A 23,089-nucleotide genomic window follows, 5' to 3' on the forward strand; every position below is an offset into this window, starting at 1 on the left:
GCATAAATGGTGAAGAGTTGTGCAGTGTACACATAGCGAATGTGCTTGTTGGCAGTGTATGTGTTTTCAAAATAAGCACAAACTGGTTAAAGATAGAAAAGCTTCAGTGCTGAACAGTGTGCTGTGAAAATACACTGAATGAGTGTGCCTGTAATTGTACATTGTATGGAGGACCCTGAGTTTCGTTTTGGGAAGCCCAGGCCTGCCTGGTTAAGACACGAGGATAAGAGGAGTCACCCCAGACACATTTGTGTATTGCTGCATTCCTGAGAGCTGGGTTTGGGACAGATTGGAAGAAAAAGGAACAAACTCCCTTACATTTCAAAATGCTGCTCTTTGTTTCAGTGTTAGATCACAAGGATGCGGGCCTGGACAAATCTCAGGAAGGGAGATTGGGCTGATAAGAGAATCATAAAGAGTTAGGTTGGGGGTCCGGGATTAACCTTTTGATGCACATGTCACTGTGGCTGAAATCCAGGTGTGAACTCTGGTCACTCCCATGAATTGTGTTGTTGGCAATCAGCTTTGGTGTTTTGCATGCTGTGGCAGGCCTCTTTCATGAAGGAAGATGAAAAAGAGAAGTACCCACTTAAAAAGAAGCAGATCCCCCCCCCCATAAAGCTTCATAGACCCAGACCCAAATCACATTTGATCTCTGGAAACGATTATAAGAAGGGTAGGGTAAGTTCCCAAAAATGTTTCATCTGCCAAGCAGCCAGACGGGCTGTGTGAGGAGGGGAAGCTCTGCAAGACTGCCACAATGCCATAGCAGAGAAGACTGAAATCAGGCTTTTGGGGGCCCGAGGGATTCAATGCTTAAGGTGCTGTGGCACCATAGACACTTTTGACTGAAATCCTATAGAGTCAAAAGGGAACTCTTGAATCTGGCCTAATAGTTTGCATTCCCTGATGCAGTCACCAGTGAATGGGGAACAACCCTGAACACTTTACACAAAGGAGGGTGGGACAGGGATTTGCCTGACCACTACTAGAGCTCTGCCCTCAAGGGGGATTGTGTTGTTGCTTCTGAATGTCGTATACCTTTGCGAGTGTAGAGTTAGGAATAAAATACCACTTTTTCTTATAAAAGCAAGTATTTGGCCAGACATTGATTTATTGTTCATACTGTCTGCACTTTAAGTTATGAGTCATGTTCACTGATCCGTATCTACATCCCTCCCAAGGGAGCCTTGACTGCATCACCACAGCTACCACTGAAAGTCAAATGCAGAAGGGGTACTAGGCCCAGCTGAGCAGGATCTTTAGTAGGTCGGGCCTGGGACTTCAGGAGTAAAAGACCTCAACCACTACGGTTGGTCCGAATAGCCCCTGCGTGCCTCGTGGCCTTCCGAAAGGGGTTCTGTCACATTCTTTCATACATCGGAGTGGCGCACCTTGCCGGTGCATCACAACCTATCCATCAGTCTGGCAGGATACATGGATAGTCTTCTTCAGTGATTCCACAGTCTCCCATTTCTGGAGTTGGTGTCTCATCATTGCATCTCTAAGTGATTTGAATGTCAAAAGGACATACCTCCTTTTACTGAACAAGCCTTCTAAGACAATCTTCAAGCATGTGTTGCATGTAGCAAGCTTATTTTGGCAGCTGACCTTCTCAAGGTTGTATCTTAAGTCTTGAGTACTGGAATCAAATGAGTTCCTATGTGTTTTTTTGTTCTGGAATTATCGAGCGTCACAGAGAAAAAATTGTAAATCTTCTTTCGATATCCTAAAAGAATAGGGTTCCAGAGGAAACCCTGATTGTTTTTTCGGGATGAAAGATGCTATTCTAGGGCTGAAGAGGAGAGGTATTAGATGCAGTCCCTGAGCTGTAAGTTGCCTATCCAGATCTGTGTCCTACATATTTAATAAAGGGAAATTTCAGGGAGGACACAGTTCTGAGTATGCAGTCGAGGGAAAGCATCAGTCCATAAGCCAAGTGTGGTACTTGTGGTATATGTTTAATACGGATCTGGTCCAATGGACACCATGAAGAGTGCTCGTGCCTTTGAACCCAGTGATTGGCCTTAAAGCATCTTTCTGTTGATCAGGCTTCTACAGTCAAATGATGTACACACTCTTGTGTACCCTGCCTCCCTCAATAATGTACAGTGCTACATTTCTCACCGGCTAAGCTTGCTGTACACAACCTCTAATGCACACATGCATATATTTACTAGATTCTGAGAGGTTCAGAGGGGTCACAGGGCAAGTGGAGGATACATGTCTACAATTGTAACAATTGCTGTCATTTTCAACTGATGTTCTTTCATCTTGCGCTACCTTACTAGTCGACCCAAAACCGATTTACCAAGTACTCTTCTCCAGCACTAGAGACTCTCTGGGTACTGGAGCAGTGCAGTCAAAGTCTTTGTATGGGTTAGAAAGGCAGAACACAGTAAAACAACCAATTACCCTTAATAAACGAATGTCATGTCGGTGCTTTACTTTTTCTTTAAAAATAATGTTGTTGAACAAAGAACTGTACATAGAATGAAGATGAGTGCTCAACACCACACATCTCTAGCTCCATCCTAGTAAGTGATCTCTCCCTAAATATCTTGAGCACGAATAACTATACTCTTTGTCAGTGTTTCAGCATCAGTGCTTACCTCTGATGCATGCACATCATGGATCTGCAAACCTAATTGGGAATACTCGGACTCCGACAGCCAAATGCTAACACATATGCTCAATTGTTTCAGATGCACTTAACTAGTCCCTCTTGCTTGTTGTTGCTTGGCAAAGGGAAGTGTGCGGACCAGTTGAACTGACTGGATGGTCTTGTGCATCACTTCAAAATGTTGAAATGTATTACAGGGTACTTGTATCTACAAAGAACACTCAGGCCTGAACCAAAGTCCACCACCTAAAAATTGCCAGTTGACCCTACCCAGAACCTAGCTAACCAGTACCAACACAAGGGGGCAACATTCTATTACTCAGCACATAGACAGGAAAAAAACAAGTCATGAGTGGGGATTTAACCCTTGATACCCCAGCCTTGCCTAGATATCGCTTTAACATTCTCCTGTCTTGGTAATGGCACCTGGGCAATCCTCAATTTCTCCTAAAGGCAACTAGAGTGACACTGATGGGTTTAGGAACAAGGGTCCTCACCATAATATGTTGTAGGCGACAGTGTTTAACTCGCACCTCCAGGCAGTATAGTTGATGGTAATTGCTTTCTCATGCACAGCTTCCAAAGGTCCTTTGGATGCAGGGCTCATTAATTCCTCTCATGTAGGCTCTCCTCTCTATTTTCCTGCCCAACAACCTTTTCTCCCATCAGGAAGGGCACCCTTACAGTGGCAGCCCAGCCAATCTTTACAGGCTAAGTCCCTATTTTGGTAGGAAGTGAGCAGCTGGCACACCCTGACTCTGGAACAGAGCAGTTCCCTAACTGTAATGCTCCTTCATCAGTCAGTTGGTGTTCCTTGAAACCTCAACTGATCAGGGAGATCAGTTCTTTTCTGCTGACCCATCCAGTCTGCCCTTCTACACCGTTATGGCTTCTCCAATGAAATGGTGCATGCCCATTATCCCTTATTGGGGCCGGAGATAGCCAGGCCCATTCTGACCTGGTTCCAAATATTTCAGGTGTGGATGTTTATATACTGAAGGCCACAGCAGGTCAAATCTGGTGTAAGGTAGATTCAGGTAGGAAGAAATTCCATGACCTCTCCATGAAGTGGATTCACCTGGCACAGGAACTTTATTCTAAACTACAGAGTGAGGGATCTGGAATCTCTACTCTCAGGACTCTTTAGCCCTGTACTGTAAGATACAGGGGAAAGACGGGGGATGGAAAGATGCAGGTTTCTAAGTCAACAGAAACATGGACAAGTTTGTAAAAAGGCATCCTCAATTTATGTTGCATATAAACACAATTAAAAATTGATTTTTGCTGCAGGGTCTCAGTCAAGCATGAGCACAGGTTCCAAACTTACCCTAAGGCACTGACACAAAGCAGCCTCCAGAAGGAAGGGAAAGACCCAGTTTTAAGATAGTGGCTATGGAGTCTTGTTTGCAACTTCCTTGAAGGAGGTATCCAAAAGGTTCTGTCCCTTTACTTTAATTTGCTCTTCCAGTCCCACAAAGCCTAATTAGAGAGTGACCCTCTACCTCTCTGGGTTCTCAATCCATGCGGAAAGGTCACCCGGCAGTGATGTGTGATTGGATGACTTGCTGACAGGATAAAAAAAAACTACTGCGATTAAGGCAATACAGGACAGAGGTTCACACTTTGTAGAGCCATGCCGAGGACTGATCCATCCCAACGTTTAGCAAATATCTTTCTGCACTATGAGACGTTTTAATTTAATATGATGTACGAGTATGGAAATACTTCCCCTTTCTGGCCTGTTTGTTAGCTTAGATCCTTCTACTATGGAGTATTCCTTGTTGGTTGTGGAAGTATCAAAGATAACTAATCTCCAGGACAGTGCCATTGAAGTCCTAGTGTAGTTAATATCTTGCCCCCTAAACACCAACACCAGGTCCCAAATAAGAACAGGGTCCTATGGAAAGATTCTCAGGGGATAGGAGAACTGGGGAGATAAAATCTGTTCTGACGCCACAACAGGAAAAGGTGTGTGTGTGTTGCTCTGTCTAGGCTCCACTTCCAACATTGGCAAACTCCTGCACCTGTTTTGGTAGGCCCTGATGAAAATGAATGATTACAAGATTTGGCAATGTATATTTGAATTTTCTACTTGGTCTTCCTTCACTGCCATCATCTATCTGTTCCTTTTGTGCAAGTCCCTTGCAGTTATGTTATTGTTCGCCATTAAATTTCCTTAGCCCCTGCTCGTTGTCCTCTGAAGTAAGTTATTTCCCTACACAGATCAAAGCTTGCTGTAAATATCTCATTACCTCTTTGACTTGTCAACTACAGGGCTAAATATCCAAGTCCACGAAATCAGTTGTTGCACTTGCTCTTATGGCACATATGCAAGAGGTATCACTAGTTTTTCATATGTCTGAAAATTAACTCATTCATATATATTTAAGCATGCTTTTACTTTTCTGTTGCATGAACATTGCTGTGCTAGACAAAGGATAACGTCCATGAAATATTCTGGCCTCTGCCTGCTTCTCTGAATAAAATCCAGTATCTTGTGCTTTGTTACTTCTTGAGATGTCTCTAGTACCTGAAAGAAGACCACCTGGGAGCTGTTTAGGAAGGCTATAGGGTCAGACTTTGGGACGACAGCACCTTCTCCACTGAATCTCCGTTGCTGGAGAGCAAGGTGGTACCTTCCTAAGATGGTCACTGATGTTAATATCCCACTAGAACTCACTTGCAGGAAAATATGGACCAGTTAGAGCTGGGGCAAAATAATGCAGGCTAGCTTCTGGTGCTATAATTGGTGAGTTGTGGGTCCCCAACTCTTCTTGTCATTTGGTCCATTTTGGGCACACCTTTCTTTCGTCTTTTGATCAGTACTTGTTTTTTGGTTGTCTCTGGAGTCTTGGATGGCACTGACCTTGTGGGTGGCGGTCAGAGGGTTTGGCAGGTTGTGAATTTCTGAAAGTGTTGGGTAATGGTTTATTGGACACCGGAAGGTGGTAATCTCTACTCTACCTTCACCAACCTGTGTTTTAGAAACCTGGCCCTGGCAGGAAGCCTTTGATGGTACAGCCTGTAGCAATTTGTAATAAACCGCATTCAGCAGCATGTACTTTTTTATGTCAAGGTTTCAAAAGCAAAATTCCCAGAAAAGAAAACCTTGTGCCGATAGTCCACTTTCCATCCTAATTTACATAATTTCTGCAATACTTGGGAAAGGAAATGACCCTGGCTCCTCCACCTTAGTCTGTTCTTCGTACTTCAATTTGGAGTTCCGCAGGAGTCCTCTTTAAGTCTGTTACAGTTTAATGATTGCATGATCCTATTGGCCAAGGTGATAGTCATTTGGGAGTTCAGTAATATCATGTGCCAATGACACACAACTTGACACACAACAGTTTTTTTTCCTCTGGATAAGTATACCATCAAAATAGAGCAGAGTTTCAAAGTGCGACTCAGCAGGATTATGGGGTGAATGAATGAGAGCCACCTAAAATGTAACTCAAAAAGGACTGAACTGCTCCTATATATGGCTAATGTTAACTTCCTAGCCAACGACTAATGGCCGAATGACCCTGTGTCCCCCTTCAGCAATTACTACAGAAATGTTGCAACCAAATATGACTCTGAATTATCTTTTCACTCACAAATTGTTTCAGCTTCTCAATACTGGGATCACTTAGTATGTTTCTAGATTTGCTACTACAAGAATCTTGACAGTCGGTAGATCATGTTCTCATTTCCTCATGACTCTTCTTTGCAAACACCCTTTATCTTGGCTTACCAAAATATCTTAACTGCAGAATGCAGCAGCATGAAAGGTGCTCAAGCTTCCCCGCTACAGACAACAGCTCATTTAAAAGATATGCACTGGCTCCCTGTGCAGAAAAAAATTCTTTTTAAAACCTTGACAATAATGCATAAATCTTTTTATAGATCAGGCCCAAAATATCTCTCAGATAGATTTAAACATTGTCCCCGACAGATTCTCCTTCAAATCCCCATGCTCAAGAGGGTTAGATCAGGGGGGCAGGTGTATTGCAGATTTGACATTAAAAGCCTGGAACACCCTCCTGGCTTCTCTCCATTTAATTGAATCCGAGAACCTGTTTAGGAAGCAACTTAAGACCTGTTTCTTTTCTGGAATCTAAGTACAACATCTTGCATTACAAGTCGCATCGGGACGCCTTTTTGGGTAGCTGTTTGTTTGTACTCTACATATCCAAGTCATTCATTCTTTCATTCATAATGAAGCAAAGGCTTGGGATATCTAAGGCAAACAGCTTTATCAAAGTCCTTGTTCTCCACATAAACCGATTAATGTGGCTTCTTTCAGCTATGCTCAAAATATGCAAAACTGGAGGAACCTGGGTAAATTTGCAGAGTTCTTCTGTGAAAATGCAGCAGAGGAATTCCTTTTCTGATTAAGTGAGCAGTGACTGAGCTTCCACAAAGAGAGAAATAAACAGAATCGTCTAACTTCTTAGCTGGTCAACACCACTTCAACGAGATGGCTCATCAAAATTTCATGGTCGAGCATGTTGCACACAGCAATGACCTAAAAGAAGAAGGTTGACTCAGTCACATTGTTCTCAGGTAGTATTAAGGTAATCCAGGACTGCTAATGCCACTCTCTTGGCATACTATGCTGGGGGGCAAAATCCTGTCTGAGGCCAGTTCAGTAATGACCTGTTCATTAAGGTTGTTAACAAGCAATTCCATTTGATGTTTTTTCTTCACCTCGGAGATGGTCATTGAAAATGTTATGGGGCCATTGATCTTTAAAATTGACAGGTTTCTTTAGTAAAGATGTAACAACATATTTTTCCAAAGAACCACTCATTGAGCCAGAAATCAACAATTGATAAGGTTGCAAATGGGCACACTTATGTCAGTAGCCAAGAGCTAAAGTGTGGCCACCAAACAGGCTTTCACAGTTGAACCAAATTAAGCTCTTTCTAAGAACTACATACGTTGTCTACTGACAGTGATACAGTAGAGATCCCTACAGTTTCTCTGTTCGCTACATAGGGACAGATGTTGGCTGCTGTCTGGAAGATACCATCATTGATGGCAGTTGCCACACAGGGCTTGTGATCGAATGATCTTTGGTATCCATCACATTTATGCAGGCAGTATTCAAAAGAACTTCAGCTTTCTGAAAATGAGCCTTATATACAGTGAGGCAGGATTTGTAAACTTTTCATGTCTCATTGGAATAGTCATTATGCCAAAAGTGCTCCTTAGGCTTATGCATCGTCTGAGCATTCTACTCAGATGAAATCGTTTATTCAGATATTTTCCCATCTAGGTTGTATAGTGTGTATGAGCCAAAAATCAGAATGTAGCTGTTCTGATTATATCCCCTCCAGCCTCGATTGGAAGCACCACCTTCTGGACATTAGCCATGGTTTGAACCACATCAAAACTGCTCCATTACCTGAAGCATTGTTTGCTTGATGGTGTGTGTGAGGAAGATTGGGGAATTTTACAGGAGTAGCTTGTCCTTTGTACACTAAGAGATTATCTTCAGAAGTTGTTAAATGGTGCTGCCGTCTCTGGATAAGAACAGTCTGCTCTGTAGTGTTTTGAAGTTTAAATTAAGTTTGTTAAAGAAGTTCAACAAATCAATAAACATGGTATAATAAGATAGATAAGAGCCAAATTATAATAAAAGGAATAATATAACCAAATATCATTAGCGTAAAAAGACACAAGTGAATAATACTATAATAATAAAAATAGAATAATATACTAATATATTAATAATATATAAAGAGAGAAAGAAGAAAAGGCAGAAAGGAGAAAGGAAATGGAATGTAAGGAGTGTAATTAAGAGGAAATTATAAATAATAAATGTGTATAAAAGGCACACTAGTGAGGAGATCGCTCCTAAGGTACATTTCAAACTGGCACTTAAAATGGAACATAACTAGTTTATGGTGGATAAAACGCTTCTATTAAAGGATGATGAGAAACCACATTCTGTGAAGCAGTGTCCAACAAGGTAGTAACAGGTGACCAGCTAATTTCTCTTTTAATAGCAAGTGAAATGGGGTGAACATATGCTCTGTCAAGTCTGTGATTATAACAAACATCATACCACCAGACTTGGAAAGAGATTTGAAAGGTTTTTCCAGATTAAAGTTATTTGTTGAAAAACGGTTGCAATTAATATGTCAACCATATTAACACTGAACAAACATTGTTGCCAATCTGTGACAAGAGTACATAGAAAAAGATTTGTGAATGAAAAAGGAGTATTGGTTTGAAAAATTGAGTTAATTGGGTTTCTATACTTTGACCCACAAATCATATGCATTAGGGTAGGTGAAAAGAAGAAGTGGAGATCTGCATGAGTGCGAGTACATGACCTACAAGTTGGTGAGGTGTTGGGATATATGTTGTACATTTTGACTAAGGTGAGCATGAGTCTGTTATAAATGAAAAAGAGGGTTTGAGTTGTATTAGCAGACCATGATCTTTTACAAAATTTTAACCATATTTTTTTCCTAAGCGTAATTGGCCAGGAAATTTGGAGATCTTTTTCCCATTGTAATTCAATATCCGACTTATCTCTATCAGCCGGGAGGACAGTATGTAATTTGTAAATACGAGAAGCAGAAGGGGGGGGAAGATAAATGTAAAGAATGTGATTGAAAATTATAATGGGGAGATGGGGTATGAGAAGACAGCATGGATAAGGTTTGCATAATAGCATGAGTAAAGTATTAAATGTAACTTTGAAAATTCCTTTAGGAAGAGAGGTGACAAAGTATATAATTAAATGTCCTTCCAAATGAGGAGAGAAAGTATTAGCAGCATCTGATAAACAAGGTTTATTTTAGGAAAAAGCAGTTTGGTAAGTTTGAAAGTCTGGAAAATGTACACCACCTTGCTGTTTATGCCTCTTGAGTTTAAGGGAAGACATACAGGGAGTTTTTTTTATTTCAGAGGAAAGAAGAGAGAATGGACCAGACTTTTTTAGGCTTGAATTGGAAGACGAATTGTAAATAGTATAATAGGAGTTAGCATCATTTTGATAGAATCAAGCCTACCCCACCAAGACGAATATAACGGATGCCAAGTAGCAGTTAAAGTCATTAATTTAGTTATTTCAATGTTTAGATTTAAGGAGATTGAGTCGTTAAAATTGGGTGTAAACACATGCTTGAATACTTAATTTTAGAAGGATTCTAGGAAGAATTAGACTGAGCAAAATCTTATTCAAAGCTTATACGATTAAGGGGGAGAATTTCCCATTTATCAGAATGAGGTTTGTATTCAGAAAGGGCAGTGAGGGAGGATACCTCACTTAAGAAGACTCGAAGGGAAGAATCTGGTTCAGACAGAAATACAATTGTATTATCAGCATACACAGAAAGTTATTATTTTTTATCACCATATTAAAAACCCTGTACGGTGGCCAGATGGCTAACTGATAATCTTTTTGAAACCAGTGGGGGGGATTGCCCCCTGCCCCCACGTGATACAACAGAGTCTTCATCCTACTATTAAGCTGCATTGTTCATGGACCCTACGTGTTTGGATCGCTCGCAAGTGCTTGACTTGAGTCTTTCAGCTTACAAAGCACACAATCCCTTACTCTCCAGTCACACCATTACAAGGCCTACCCGGACCCCAGGAGCACTTTATTGCAGATCAGTTAGCAACCTGGTACGAGCATTCCATCGACGAAGTGGGGGATTTGTTTCAGAATGCCCACTTGCTTACATTTGATCAGATATGTCTGTAAAATAGCATTCCTCTGACTCAGCTTCTACTACTTAAGTATTTATTAGGAGCCCTTAGGACACTGTGGGGTGTGATGGACACAGAATCACCAACACATGCAGTGATGCACGCGCTACTCACCTTGGGAACCAGTTGACACCTAATCTCATGGTTTAAAGAGCCATTGGGGATCACACTGGGATGTCTCTGAGCCAACTCTGTCAGAAATGGGAGGAGGAATTAGCCCAGCCACTACATGACACAGAATCGATGCTAGCACTTGAATCCCCTCATACCATCTGTATAAACGCACAAATTAAGAACATTCAGTTTGATTCTTCATAGGGCTTATCTCACACCGTCTCAAATAAACCGTATGTTCTCATCAGATGAACGTTTCTGCTCTAGATGCTGAGCACTGTCGACTGACATTAGGCACATGCTTTGGGCGTCTCCGGAGATTACCAGTTTCTGACATTCGGTACACACCCTATTAGCTACAGTTACAAAGGTAACAACACTCAACTCATGGGAAGCAACAGCGCTGGGTATTTTTCTAATGAATAAAGGTTTTAAGGTGTGGATACGCTTTGCTTATTTAGCCCTTCTTTTAGCCAAGGACAAACTAACTATGAATTGGTGTGCACAGCAGCCCCCGTACTTTCTTCAGTGGTGTTGAGCTTTGCTCCGTTGGACTGAAGCAAAACATACTGCACTGCATTGTGAGGAAGCCTGAAGAATAAGACAGTGTCACATAGCACCATCCTAATACAATTCAAAGAGCATATAGCAGAGTACCTCTCTATCATCTCTCATCAGTCTACTCCTCCTGTGTCCTTTCTTGATGGGGAATAACAAAACACATGGTGGATCTAGGCCAACAGTAGGATCTGGCTTCACACTACTTACTCATGTCCCCCTAACTAGCATCCCCTCTATTCCCTCATTTGTCTAATCATGTTTTCCGCTCATATATTCCTCTTTCTTCCACTCCTTCCAAGTTGCACTTCCACAAGAAGAACGCAACTGCATAATAACATTTTGTTTTCTTTTTTAAAGATGCTGAATTAATCTCTCTTAACGGATGTAGTGCAAATAAGCTTGTTTTATTGTATTACTACATTGAATAATTTAAAAGCCTAATAAAAATAATTAAACCATTAAAAACCCTCTGTCAGGGTGTTGTCTTATTCTTGCAAGAAGCGGTTCCAATGCGAGGCTGAAAAGTAAAGGAGTAAGGGGGCAACCTTGTCAGACACCCCTATATAGTAAAAAAAAAAGAGAGAAGAAATTAAATCATTCACAAAAATTAGAGCCATAGGAGAGTTATAGAGGAGGGAAACTAAGTTAATACATTTTGGTCCGAAGCCAAACCAGGAAAGGGAGTGGAAAAGAACTTTTGGATTAAGCAAGAAAATTAAAGAATAATCTAGTATTGTCTGAATTATTTCTACCTTTGATAAAGCCCGATTGTTCTTGCTGATCAGAAGTAAAAGTAAAGTTTCAAAACAAAAGGCTAGAATTTTAGCAAACATTTTATAGTCCGTATTAATGAAAGAAATCAGTCTATAATTCCTACAAAAGTTGGGATCTCGACTTTCTTTAGGGATGAGATAAATCATAGCATCCTGAAATGTACCGCTAGCTGTTTTATTTGTGATAAGCTGTGAGTATAAATCCTTGAGTTTTGGGCCCAAAGTTTTGGAACAATGAAGCTAAAATTCAATGGGAAAGCCATCTGGACCTGGGGCCTTCCCAGTTTTAATCAATTATATTGCCGAAAGAATATCTTTTAAAGATCTATCCTCTTCCAGTGAGGTAAGATCAATCTGTGTATCAAATTCTTTGTGAGTGTTTGAAAGATAATGTTTTATAAAAGTTAAATCAGGAGTATGGACAGTTTCTGAATATTTAAAAACTGGAGAGGAATGCTCTTTTAGAATAGATTCTATTTCAATGCATTCCTTTTTGATTTTCAGGTAGTTAGCAAATAACTTACCTCATTTATTTTGACCACCATCATATTTAATGTTAGCTTTAAGGAGATAAGTAACTCACTGCATTTTCAGTAGAAAGTTTAATACATTGAATCTTTTCCTTGATTAAGGTATCCAAGTGAAATTTGGACTTGGTATTGAAGTTTGGCGCTCCAATTATTTAACGCACTTTACTATCTCAACGGGTTTTTGGCAAGTTAATTTTTTCTCTTTAGAAACATAGTGTAGGAAGCTGGCTCTGTATATGGCTTGCCACTAGGTGTTCTACCGTGCACAGAGTCCAGAGATTCCCCAGAAGTGTACAGGGCTCAATGTAAACCCAAAGTGATTTCTAATTGGTAGTGTGGGCAAGCAGCGTTGGGACTAACAGAGGAGTGTAAGACATATATTAAGCAACATAACAATAAGGGACACACAACTCAAAAATAAGATCCACACCAATTTTATGAAAATAATCTTTGTTTGGGTTTTATTTTAAGACCTAGATCTTCGCAATAAGGTAAGTACATTTTGCAGGAAAAATACTTAAGACTTTTAAAAGTCGACACTTAGTGCAATTTTTGAACAGTTCAATGTTCTCTTATGGAGGAAATCAATAATATTATACAAGTAAGTATCCAACTTGCAGTTCCAGTCTACGGGACCAAAGGTTAGCAAGGGTCAGGTGAGTAACAGAACTGCACCACCAGCGGCACAGGGGCGGCCAGGTATAGAGGTCAAAATCAGAGATTGGCCCAATGCGTTTTAATGGAGACTGGGGGTGCTCGTAGCCACACTGCTTGCAGGTATGTAAATCGGTTGCAGGGGCCAAGCTTTGGGGGTTAGAGCAGTCACGGGGGGGGGGGGAGAGGGCACAAAGCAGCACCAAACATCCACCACCAGTAGCACAAGGGTGGCAGCGTTCAGGGTGTAATTACTGGGTGCACAATACTTTTCAATGAAGAACTTGCTTAAAACAAACAGGCTGCAGGCGTCGCACCGGAAGTTGCAGGAGGAAGACCAATGACAGCAGAGGTAAGTAGAGGTGTAGGGCGTTGTCTGGGTACCATCGGTTCAGCTCACCGAGACTGAAAGAGGGGCTTTACCTCGCATCCCCACCGTAGGGGTGGAGATGGCAGAGGTGGGCACACCTTCTATTCTTCTCTGGTTTTACTGCTGGTTTACCCTCCTATTGTGGGGGTGCAAACTGGGACTGCCACCTGCTGCTAGCAGCAGAGACTGTGGGGGCACATTACAAATGTGACCGGTTTTGAAGCTTCCCTCTGTTTCTGGTTCCACAGAGTAGAGTCTGTCGACACAGGATTCCAGAAGCATGTCTGGTGGTGGGAGGCTGCCTATAGCCATTCTGTGACCACACCAGGGTTGGTAGGATTTCAGGGATTACCTCTGAGGTGCCCTCTGAGTACATGGTGCAATAAATCCCACACTGGCATCAGTGTGGGTTTATTGAGAGGAGTAGTTTGGTACCAAACGCTCCTAGGTTCAGAGAAGCCATCATGGTGCTGGGGAACTTGAGTTGTCCTAGTTTCCAGCCCATGTACTCAATGGCGTCCCTGGCACTTACAACATCTTAGAATGGACTTAAATATTGCAGGGGCATATCTGCTCATGCAGATACGCCTACACCTGTGGTATAGTGCACCCTGCCTTGGGAAAGAACAATGCTACTGGGAACCTGGACATCAGGGACCCAGTACTCTACAGTCAAAGTTGCATCAACAGCCAGGCAAAAAGTGGAGAGTACTGCAACAGAACCCCATTTTCTCACACATAGGAAATAATGAACCCTCTTGTTCCAAACAATACGAGGCGCAAGTTCAGGAGTGGAGTTAAGTGCAAAGAATTCAGTAATAAAGGTTTCGGAATTAGTTGTCGTAGATAATGTCTAGCAGTAGGGAAGTATTAAACTGCCATCTTTTATTACCACTAGTAACTGGGAGTAGATTTAAGTTCAAAATAACTGGAGCATGATCGGAGATTCAAATAGAACCTGTGTCAGCATGTAAAATATGTTTGTGACAAAGATGCAGAGACAAACAGATAGTCAATTGTAGATTTAGATACATGCGTAGAGGAGGAACAGGTATATTCTCTCAATAATGGGTTACAAAGTCTCCAAGTATTAACCAGAGATCTCTGTTTTATGTTCAAAGTGAATTGTTGGTCCATGGTGGAAGGAAGGAAGAGAACCTTGGAATTACAATTGATGTAGGAATCAAGAACCAAATTACAGTCTCCTCTAAAAAACGTAATCCTCAGATATAGACATTAGTTTACCAGAAATGATAAGTCAGAATATGTTGTCAAGTTTAGTGGGAGCATATATGTGTAAAAATACAATAGGTACTTTGTCAACGTGTCATTTTATCACCACCCATCTAACGTCTGTATCAGAATCCTGTGTAATAATTGTAACATCCAAGGCTTTACGATAAAGTATATTTACCCCATGTTGGGGAATAAAAAACATTACCCACCCATTGTTGTTCAACTTTTTGAACTTCCGAAACAATAACATGAGTTTCATGAAACAATACAACATCAGCTTCTAACAAGCTCCTGGTGCTACAAATCAATGCGAGCAGCGTGACGTGCCAAATTCCACCTGCTCACGGAACTCCACTTAATCTTGCAGAATTTTTATGTAACTTTGCGGAATTCTGCAGTTTGAAACTTTGCGACTTTCGCCCACCTCAAAAGAAAGGAGATTAGCGAATGGACCTTAGTCAAATCTTGAGTGGCCATTGTTTGCTAGAAATGTCTTTAGCCATTCATTTTACTCTGAACCGTTTCTCTTCTTCTTTCGTCTTCCAGATGCATGGACCCCTAAGATGAAGGAATCCTCTTGGGTTTTTTAGCTGCTGACTGTCGTTCTAAAATTCTATTTTCTAAGTTCTATTTTTGTCTCAGAACCCTGTGACTTTTCTCAGGATAAGCCGGAGAGAGTCAACGGGTAGAGCGCTAGAAGAATCCTCAGCTTAACTGGCATCAAAACTGCAGCTCTTGGTTCTACCACTTCTCTTGTCAACCCCCTACCTCTAACTTACCAACATTCTTCCTCTCCTGAACACCATCTTCAACATTAAAATGACTGTGTGACATGAAGCATCCGTTCTAGATCATACTGGAACACTCTGCAAAACAACACTCATACGTACACAGGTTTGTCCTAAAATAGAAACAGTGAAAAACCAGCTGACAAGAGCATGCAGTTAGTAAAACACTCTACAGACTAAACAACACCGTAAACATAGCACATCACACCAGCAATGCAAGCAGTTGAAAATGCATACTTGAGATGCGTTTAAAACGAGACCAATACGCTATAGAGTCTATGACTAGGTGCACAACTTGACCCTTTCTGTTCTTAAGCTTATTAAACAAAATTATGTAGGTGTGAGAACGAATTATATTTAAATCTCAGGAGATAGTGCAGACAGCAAGGTGAAAATTAGTTTATTACCTGATAAGAGGAAGAATTGTGATCTGGTATTGATCAGCCTCTGTCCATTTCCTGAACTGGTCAACCAGGTTCAAAAGAAAACTTTCTCCTCTAAGCAAATTGAAAAATTATTTGACACTTGATAAAACGCATGTGGGGGTATGGTAGAAGATGTAGGTTGTGGCCAGTGGCCATACTTTGTGCCAGAACCTGCTAGACCTGACCAGAGGAGGTACCGAGGAGGCTTCACTGGCATTGGTACTCTTCAGAGGGCATGGCTGAAGGCTGTGCCCTGTGGGCATGGGCACTAAATGTGGTGCATGATCAAAAGTAAGCCCTAGAGCGCACTGGATATTGTTTAAACCAATAACAGAGGCTTGAGGGGCAACAGTATAGGAAAAGTCCAGATTTATGTAATAATGTATCCCCATAGAACATTGACAATTCACTTCAATACAGTAAGTGAACTAATGTTTCCTACTGTGCTAAAATACTGTCTGGTGTAATACAAAACATTTTTTAAATGCTAGATAAAGTTTCAGTAAAAGAGACATAACAGGAATCACCCAAAACCTAAAATACACTGAAATTCCTCAGTTATGCTGAGCTACTCACTAGTAGGCCCCCCCAATCACATCTCCACATAGGTTTCTAGGAATAGAGGAAGGATAGTGGCACAATCTAGTTTCATTTGGACACCTCAAAAGAACAAATTATTTCACATTTATGTTCCCAAGAGTGCAAATAAATCATTTATTTTTGCCAACCTCTCTGGTAGTTCTTTGGCTTGAATTATTAATTCATCCTTTGACCGATCAATTTTTGTAAAATTAAAAGTTATCGACTGCCAATAGACTGTTGAAATACGTAAGCTTTGATTTTGGTGTTAAGCGTGAATCCAACAATGGCATTCATCATTATTTCATCTGATCTTGACATAGCTCCTTCCTATCACTCCCTTCCCCCTTGATCCCCCACATGGTGAAAACTTGATTAAAACATTTTATGAAAAAATTGCATTTTCTACATAAAAGTAGCAGATGTTAATAATTTTTGATGTAGCTTCGATGTTAAATATTTGCAGGAGGTCTTAAATATTAAAACGTCTTTTCTACTTCTAGAGTCAAGTGGATAGTCTGTTGCACGAAATGGCCGATGAGGCTGGGTAAGTGGAATTATATTGACTTTGAAAGGTCAGAAGCATGCATCCCTTCTACACTTGCTGTGTATTTCTGCTACAATTCTGGTGTACAATTTCCTACTTGTTTCTGTTTTCAAAGGTTTGTTATACCTTCTCAGAATGTGGAACTGGCATTGCATGTGCACACATCTGTTTTCTGGTTGATATTTAAAGAGACCAAATTTTCATTGCAGCCTTGATTTGAACATGGAACTACCGCAAGGGCAGACTGGTTCTCTTGGTGCAAGTGTTGCCTCTACAGAACAGGTAGAACCACTGATCATTTTTCACATACTAGTTTCAATGATTCATTTCGCATTTCAGCGCTTCAGTCTTTGCTTATCTACTACTATTGGCTCCCCTCTTGTTCTTAGAATGTGTTGCTTGTGAGGATGCTCTCAATTTCATGCATTATGAATGGCAAGTTCTACTGTATGGTTCAATGGTGTTGAATCTGGCAAAGTTATAATTGAAAACCTATTTGAAATATATAGGTAATTTACTTTTCTCTACAGAAATTTGTTTATCTCCATCCTACTCTTCATTTATGGAGGTTTACAGCAGAGAGGAATTCTTCTTTTTGCTGTTTGCTACGTATTCGAAGTTCAAACACAAGTGTCACTCATCTCACATCCCCTGCATAGCCATAAAGCTTTCCCCCAGATCAGTCTCTCAACCTCTGCACGGGGGGTGATTGTCTGTGGAATAGCTCTTTTGATCCACTCAGAGCACGTATATTCCTCCACTTCCCCTTTTCTATTTTTTTAAATTTTTTTTAATGTCTAAGTCCATTGTAACACTTTTTTTCCAATTAAAGGAAGTCTTCCTGAAGGATTCATTTATTGAAGGTGGAATTCAACAGCTGATGTTGCACTTCTTGGGTCATTGACGTCCAATACCTATCTAAGGTATAATGGCGCCACCAGTTATCAGGGCTTGCTATTCCTGCAAGTTGTAGCACTTGAGCTCTATTACGAGTGACAGTTTTGCCTGGAGCAATGACTGTGGGTGTAATTATGCCATCTGCAGTTCCAAGACTATCTAGGCTGGAATTCTCTGATCTGGCAACTCCGAACATGATAATACCAGACTTGTATATACTATGCCTGTCTTTATTGCTCTAGTGGCTTGTGCTGAGGGCAGAATCACAGCCCAGCAGCCTCCCAACCCCTGCAGCACTACAGGGGAAGCTGACCGTGCTCCCTCCTAGCAAATGCAAGCTTGTCCTGTCCTGCCGCCACCCCAACCTAGCAACAATCCACACCAGCCTTTTTCTAGACACAGAACCGGTAGAAAATGTGTATGATTTTCTCACCAGAATCTGGGAAAACGCAATGAAAGATCCAGTATATCTGGGGTGGTGGGGTTATTCCCTATTCCGGGGAGAAAAGGCGTAATTAGTAGGTTTTCGTGCAAGACTAACAACCAGAATCAGGAATTCCAGCCCTCTGGTATTCTTACACTAACACCCGCTGAACTCTTAATTAGGGTGATAATAGCAAGAAACTGAATTGTTGTGTAGGAAAGTGATTATTATTTAGAGTAAACAAGTGTTCATCACAGGATAAGATCAATACCTCCAAGATGTCATACAAATTTAGTCAAATAAACATTAGTTCAATCCCTGGTAGTGTGATACAAAGCAGTCTGTCTTAAATTAAAGGCAATATGTAGGAAGTATTTAGGCAGTTGAAAAAGTGACACAAAACATAATAATACTCAACAATCAATGTTAAAGTAAAAAGAAAAAGTTGAGTAGAAGTCCAAAATGACAAAAATCAAAAAAGGGAAATCAGAGATAGGATTTCTTTTAATGAATTAAAGTGAAAAAGCACCAAGAAAAGAAGCACTCGGTCCAAGTCAATAGTCACTGTAGACCAGGACAAAGATGTACATTTTAGGCTGACTGCAATGGAGCCCTGGTTGTATACACCAGGTGGATGTGTCTTGGTAAAATACTAGAAGTCAGAAAGTTAGAAAAGGTTTCTAATTTCCACTTCAGGAAATTTCTCACTTTCTTGAAGAAAAAGTTTGAATTTTCCTGTAAGTTCCAGAGCAGAATGGGACTTTGTCACTTTCCGAGAAGAAAAATCCCCTCCATGTAAAAGCCACTAAAACTGTAGCTGCTACCATGGAACCGAAGGCTGAATACCCGAAGCAGGTTTGTCCCACTGGTGCTCTGGAGCTTTTCTATGTATCTCACTGAAATTTTCTAAGTCTCAACTCAGACTGACTTGGTCATTTTTCAGAGGTATAGAGAGCTCATTGCAAGATGAAGCTGAAATTCAATGTAATGCTGTGAAACTGCCGGTCAGATACTTTTTCCAGCGGGTCCTGCTGAAGCTTGGAGAAAACATTTTATAAGTGCCCAAACAACCACACAAATACACTTCTAAGCCCCCAGGACCTCTGGGGAAGGCATTTAGAGATTCTTAGGGTGTCAGGCCGCAGAGGCCAACAGCAAAGTCCAGTCCCAGTCCAGTTTTCACTAGTTCACTGGGATTCTTCACAGTAATGTCCTCTTAAACTTCTAATGTTCCTGTCGCCACCCAGGGGATCAGCAGTCTGATACTAGAAGACCTTTTTTGTCCTTTGATTTCATGTGGAAAGGGTTCAACCTCCTTGGGTCCCTCTCTCAGGTCACAGATGCCAATATCGGCAGTTTCAATCTGCCTGGTATCCTTTCACAAGTCCAGCAATGCTATTAGGAAGCCTGAGTGAAGGTCCAGCTTGGTAGCGTTCACCAACATATGTGTGGTGGACACACTAAGACAGTGTTTCCCAAACTGTGGTCCGCGGACCCCCAGGGGTCCCTGACACATTCCTAGGGGGTCCGCAGGCAGCAGTTTTAAAAGCACTGCAAAGTATCTTGTTTGATTAGCATTTTTCAAAGAATAATAAAAGTGTCAAGATAAAGCCAGTGATTAATGTCCCTGCTGGAGAGAGATGAGAGTTTTGTCCAGTGGCAGCTTTGACTTATCTAATATAGCACAGAGGGTTAATATGCCTACTGCAAAGAACGTGTACCATGCATTTTAAAAAACAGTATTTTACATGCATAGGTCAATGGGTTACTGCTTTTGTCAGAGAGATTCTTTTGTTACTGTGCAGTTCATAAGTGACAATCATAATCTAGCACAGTGACCTATAATCTGTCATCAAACAGCTGCTTGTAAACTGCAAGGTACAAGTTAGTGACTTATGTTTTTTCCCAATCTTTCATTATCCTGATGCTGCTAAAAAGGTTTATTTGGGTGGAAATACATTTTTATTGTTAAGGTCAATACTAACCACTGTGTTATGTTCTGAATCCTGAGTTTGTGCTTCTCCGGATCAAGCACTCTTCAAAAATGCCTACCAGTATGAATGACATGTGAATTCTACACCTTGTAGTCCCCTTTGCCTTATGTAACACTTTCTATACACTGATTTACACATGTGATTCACTGTCTCTATATGTTTGTGATGTAAAGTGCTCTGATATCCTACAATGGTATGAGAGATGCTATAAAAAATGAAATGACAGAGGGGCTATGAGGAGATGGGAAGCACTGTTGGAGGGTGATAGTGGGGGAATCATTCAAGAACCCCCAGAAAGATTGCTGTATTCTGGTGCGTAGTCAGGTTTTCATTTACTATTCTTTAAAAGCTAATACAATTCAATATATAATGATAAATGTATTGTAGACTGCATCATTGTCTCCTAAATGTTTTGGGGGGGAGAGCCTCCCAAAGCCCCCTTTGTAGTGGTCAGGCTCACTCACTGCACTTGGTGTGCACTGTATGGGGACTGGTCTGAAATCATTTGCTAGGGCTGCTTTGAGTTTCCAGTCTGGCCCTGGCAGGAGCAGGAGCCTCGTACTGCAAAATAAAACCAACCATTGAAAAGTTAGTCACGGAGATGCAGCACCAACCTTCCGACTCACTTTTTTTGATTTCTTGCATATTCTTTCAATATAAAATACAACAGAAGTGGCGGAGAGTGTTGTTAGCCTCCTTGGCTTAACAACACACTCCGCCACTTCAGAAACGCAGGGCTGCACCATATTTACAAGAATATGGTGCAGCCCTGCGTTTCCCCTGCGCTGGCGCTGCACTTAACAGGGGAAGATTGTTTATGTACAGGAACTTAACTTGGCGAAACAAGAAGAAATGCTTCATTTATCCTCGTTTTTGCAAAACGCCTTGGATTGTTTATGTTCAGGAAGGTGAGCCTTCCTGCACATAAAAAATCTTGAAATGTCGTTTTGTCACTTCTATGTGTGCTGCTTAATGCAGCACATATGAAAGTTACAAAATGTCTTTTTTATTTAAAGATTGTTGATGTGCAGGAAGGGTCACCTTCCTGAACATAAACAATCCAAGGCGTTTTGCAAAAACGAGGAGAAATGAAGCATTTCTTCATGTTTCGCCAACTTAAGACCAGGTTTTCCCTGGTGTTAATTTTGGCGCTGCCTCCCATTTACGCTGCCCTTGTAAATAGGGGGCAGCGTCAAAATCAATGGGTGTTTCAGGGGAAACGACCACCGCAACACCCACTGCCCACCCCTTTCACGCTAAGCATTGGGTGAAAGGGGGTCTTGTTTACAAGGCACCGTTAAGCCACGTTAAGTGCCTTGTAAATAAGGCGAAGCCCCTATCGCCACGGGAACGTCTCAAAAAGTGATGTTCCCATGGTGATAGGAGCTTGTAAATAAGCACCTAAAATCATTAGTAATTCGAGTATTTGTTTTATGTGCACACGTGTTAATTTTTTTCGAATTACTGTTTAAATGTTTGAAATTTAAATCCTACAAATTGCTTGGGGGTCCCCGGCTTCCAGTGGTGACTCAATGGGGGTCCTCAGGAGTCAAAAGTTTGGGAACCACTGCACTAAGACAATCCTAGACCCTCTCTGACCAATAGAGTAAATGTTCCAAGGCCCTGGCCTCCCTATTGTTTCAGTACTTCCTGTTTGCCTTACTGTAAGCAGGCTCAAAATGCAATGTGTTGGGGCAAACTCAAGATGGACAAAGTATTTAGCCACAGTAAACGTGGTCTTAGAGTTAGGGGGCGGGAAACATTACTAGTGTCCTCCCACACCTAACACTAAAATCCAGTTTGAAGCAGTCCCTAAACCCACAACAAATAATGTGACAGAAGTCTAGTGAGATAAAGCTGGGTCCTTCAATAACCATACATGGGATACACAAGGATTGTGATTTAAACCTGTTTGATCTCTTTCAAAGGCGCAAACGTTTTACTTTTGCCTCAGACAGATCTGTTATGCTGGATTTGATACTGCTAAGCTCAGATGAATCATACCTTTCCATTCAGGTCGACCTGTCTTGAGTCCATTGTGTGGCTCGTGGAAGGGGTTGCACACCTAATTACAGGCAGAGCAGCTGCTATGGACTTTGGGCTAAGGACTAAGGCCTGTAGGTGCTTAGGTAATGATATTTCCTAACAAGTTTGGGAGAAAAATCTAACTTTACCAATGATTTTTTTGAAACTGGAAAAGTAGTTGAACTTTTACAGTAGCTGTTTCCCACCGGATGATGCAAGAATAGTGACTTACTCTGCTTTAATGGCATTTCCTATATAAACCGCTAACCCCAATAATGTGAAAATAGGTTTTGGTGATTTATTTACTTAAGGTGCATGCTGCGATTAATTTACATATACAGAACGAATATGACACGTTATTTTGCATGCCATTACTTCACATGCCATTACTAAGCGGTTATTATTTAGCAATAGCCGCTACTACGTAAGTTTTTAGTTCGCATACCATTACACTGAAAGTGTTAATGTATACGAAGTAAAAACTTGCCTAGTAATAAAAATGGTATGCGTAATAACGTGTCATATTAAAAAAGAGATTTAACCCCTTTTTTACACTACACTACCCTACACTACTGAAACACCACTACACTACCCTAGACCTTAAATCACTACCCCCTACACGAACATACGCATTCCCCCACTCCGGTCCGTACACTCATTCACTACCCATCACAACCCCCCCGACACTACACTAACTACTAAAACAGTAACCTACACTACACTAACACCACAACACTACCCTAAACCCTAAAACTCTACCCCCAGCACGACCCTGCCCTGTGCCCCAGTCCTGTCCCTACTCCCAAACACTACCCTGCAGGACCCCCGACACTACCCTA

The 23,089-nt window shown here is 41.2% G+C and overlaps 1 protein-coding gene across 1 annotated transcript in view; it reads left to right on the top strand.

The window, feature by feature from the left end:
• Positions 1-23,089, top strand: part of CHMP1B (charged multivesicular body protein 1B) — a 130,016-nt gene that overhangs the window by 59,336 nt on the left and 47,591 nt on the right. Inside the window, exons 6-7 of the mRNA XM_085607840.1 lie at positions 16,867-16,910; positions 17,120-17,192. Coding sequence (XP_085463966.1) covers positions 16,867-16,910; positions 17,120-17,192 — 117 coding nt within the window. The remainder of the gene's footprint in view (positions 1-16,866; positions 16,911-17,119; positions 17,193-23,089) is intronic.

This window comes from Triturus cristatus, chromosome 5_2, assembly GCF_964204655.1.
Source record: "Triturus cristatus chromosome 5_2, aTriCri1.1, whole genome shotgun sequence".
Lineage (NCBI taxonomy): Eukaryota > Metazoa > Chordata > Amphibia > Caudata > Salamandridae > Triturus > Triturus cristatus.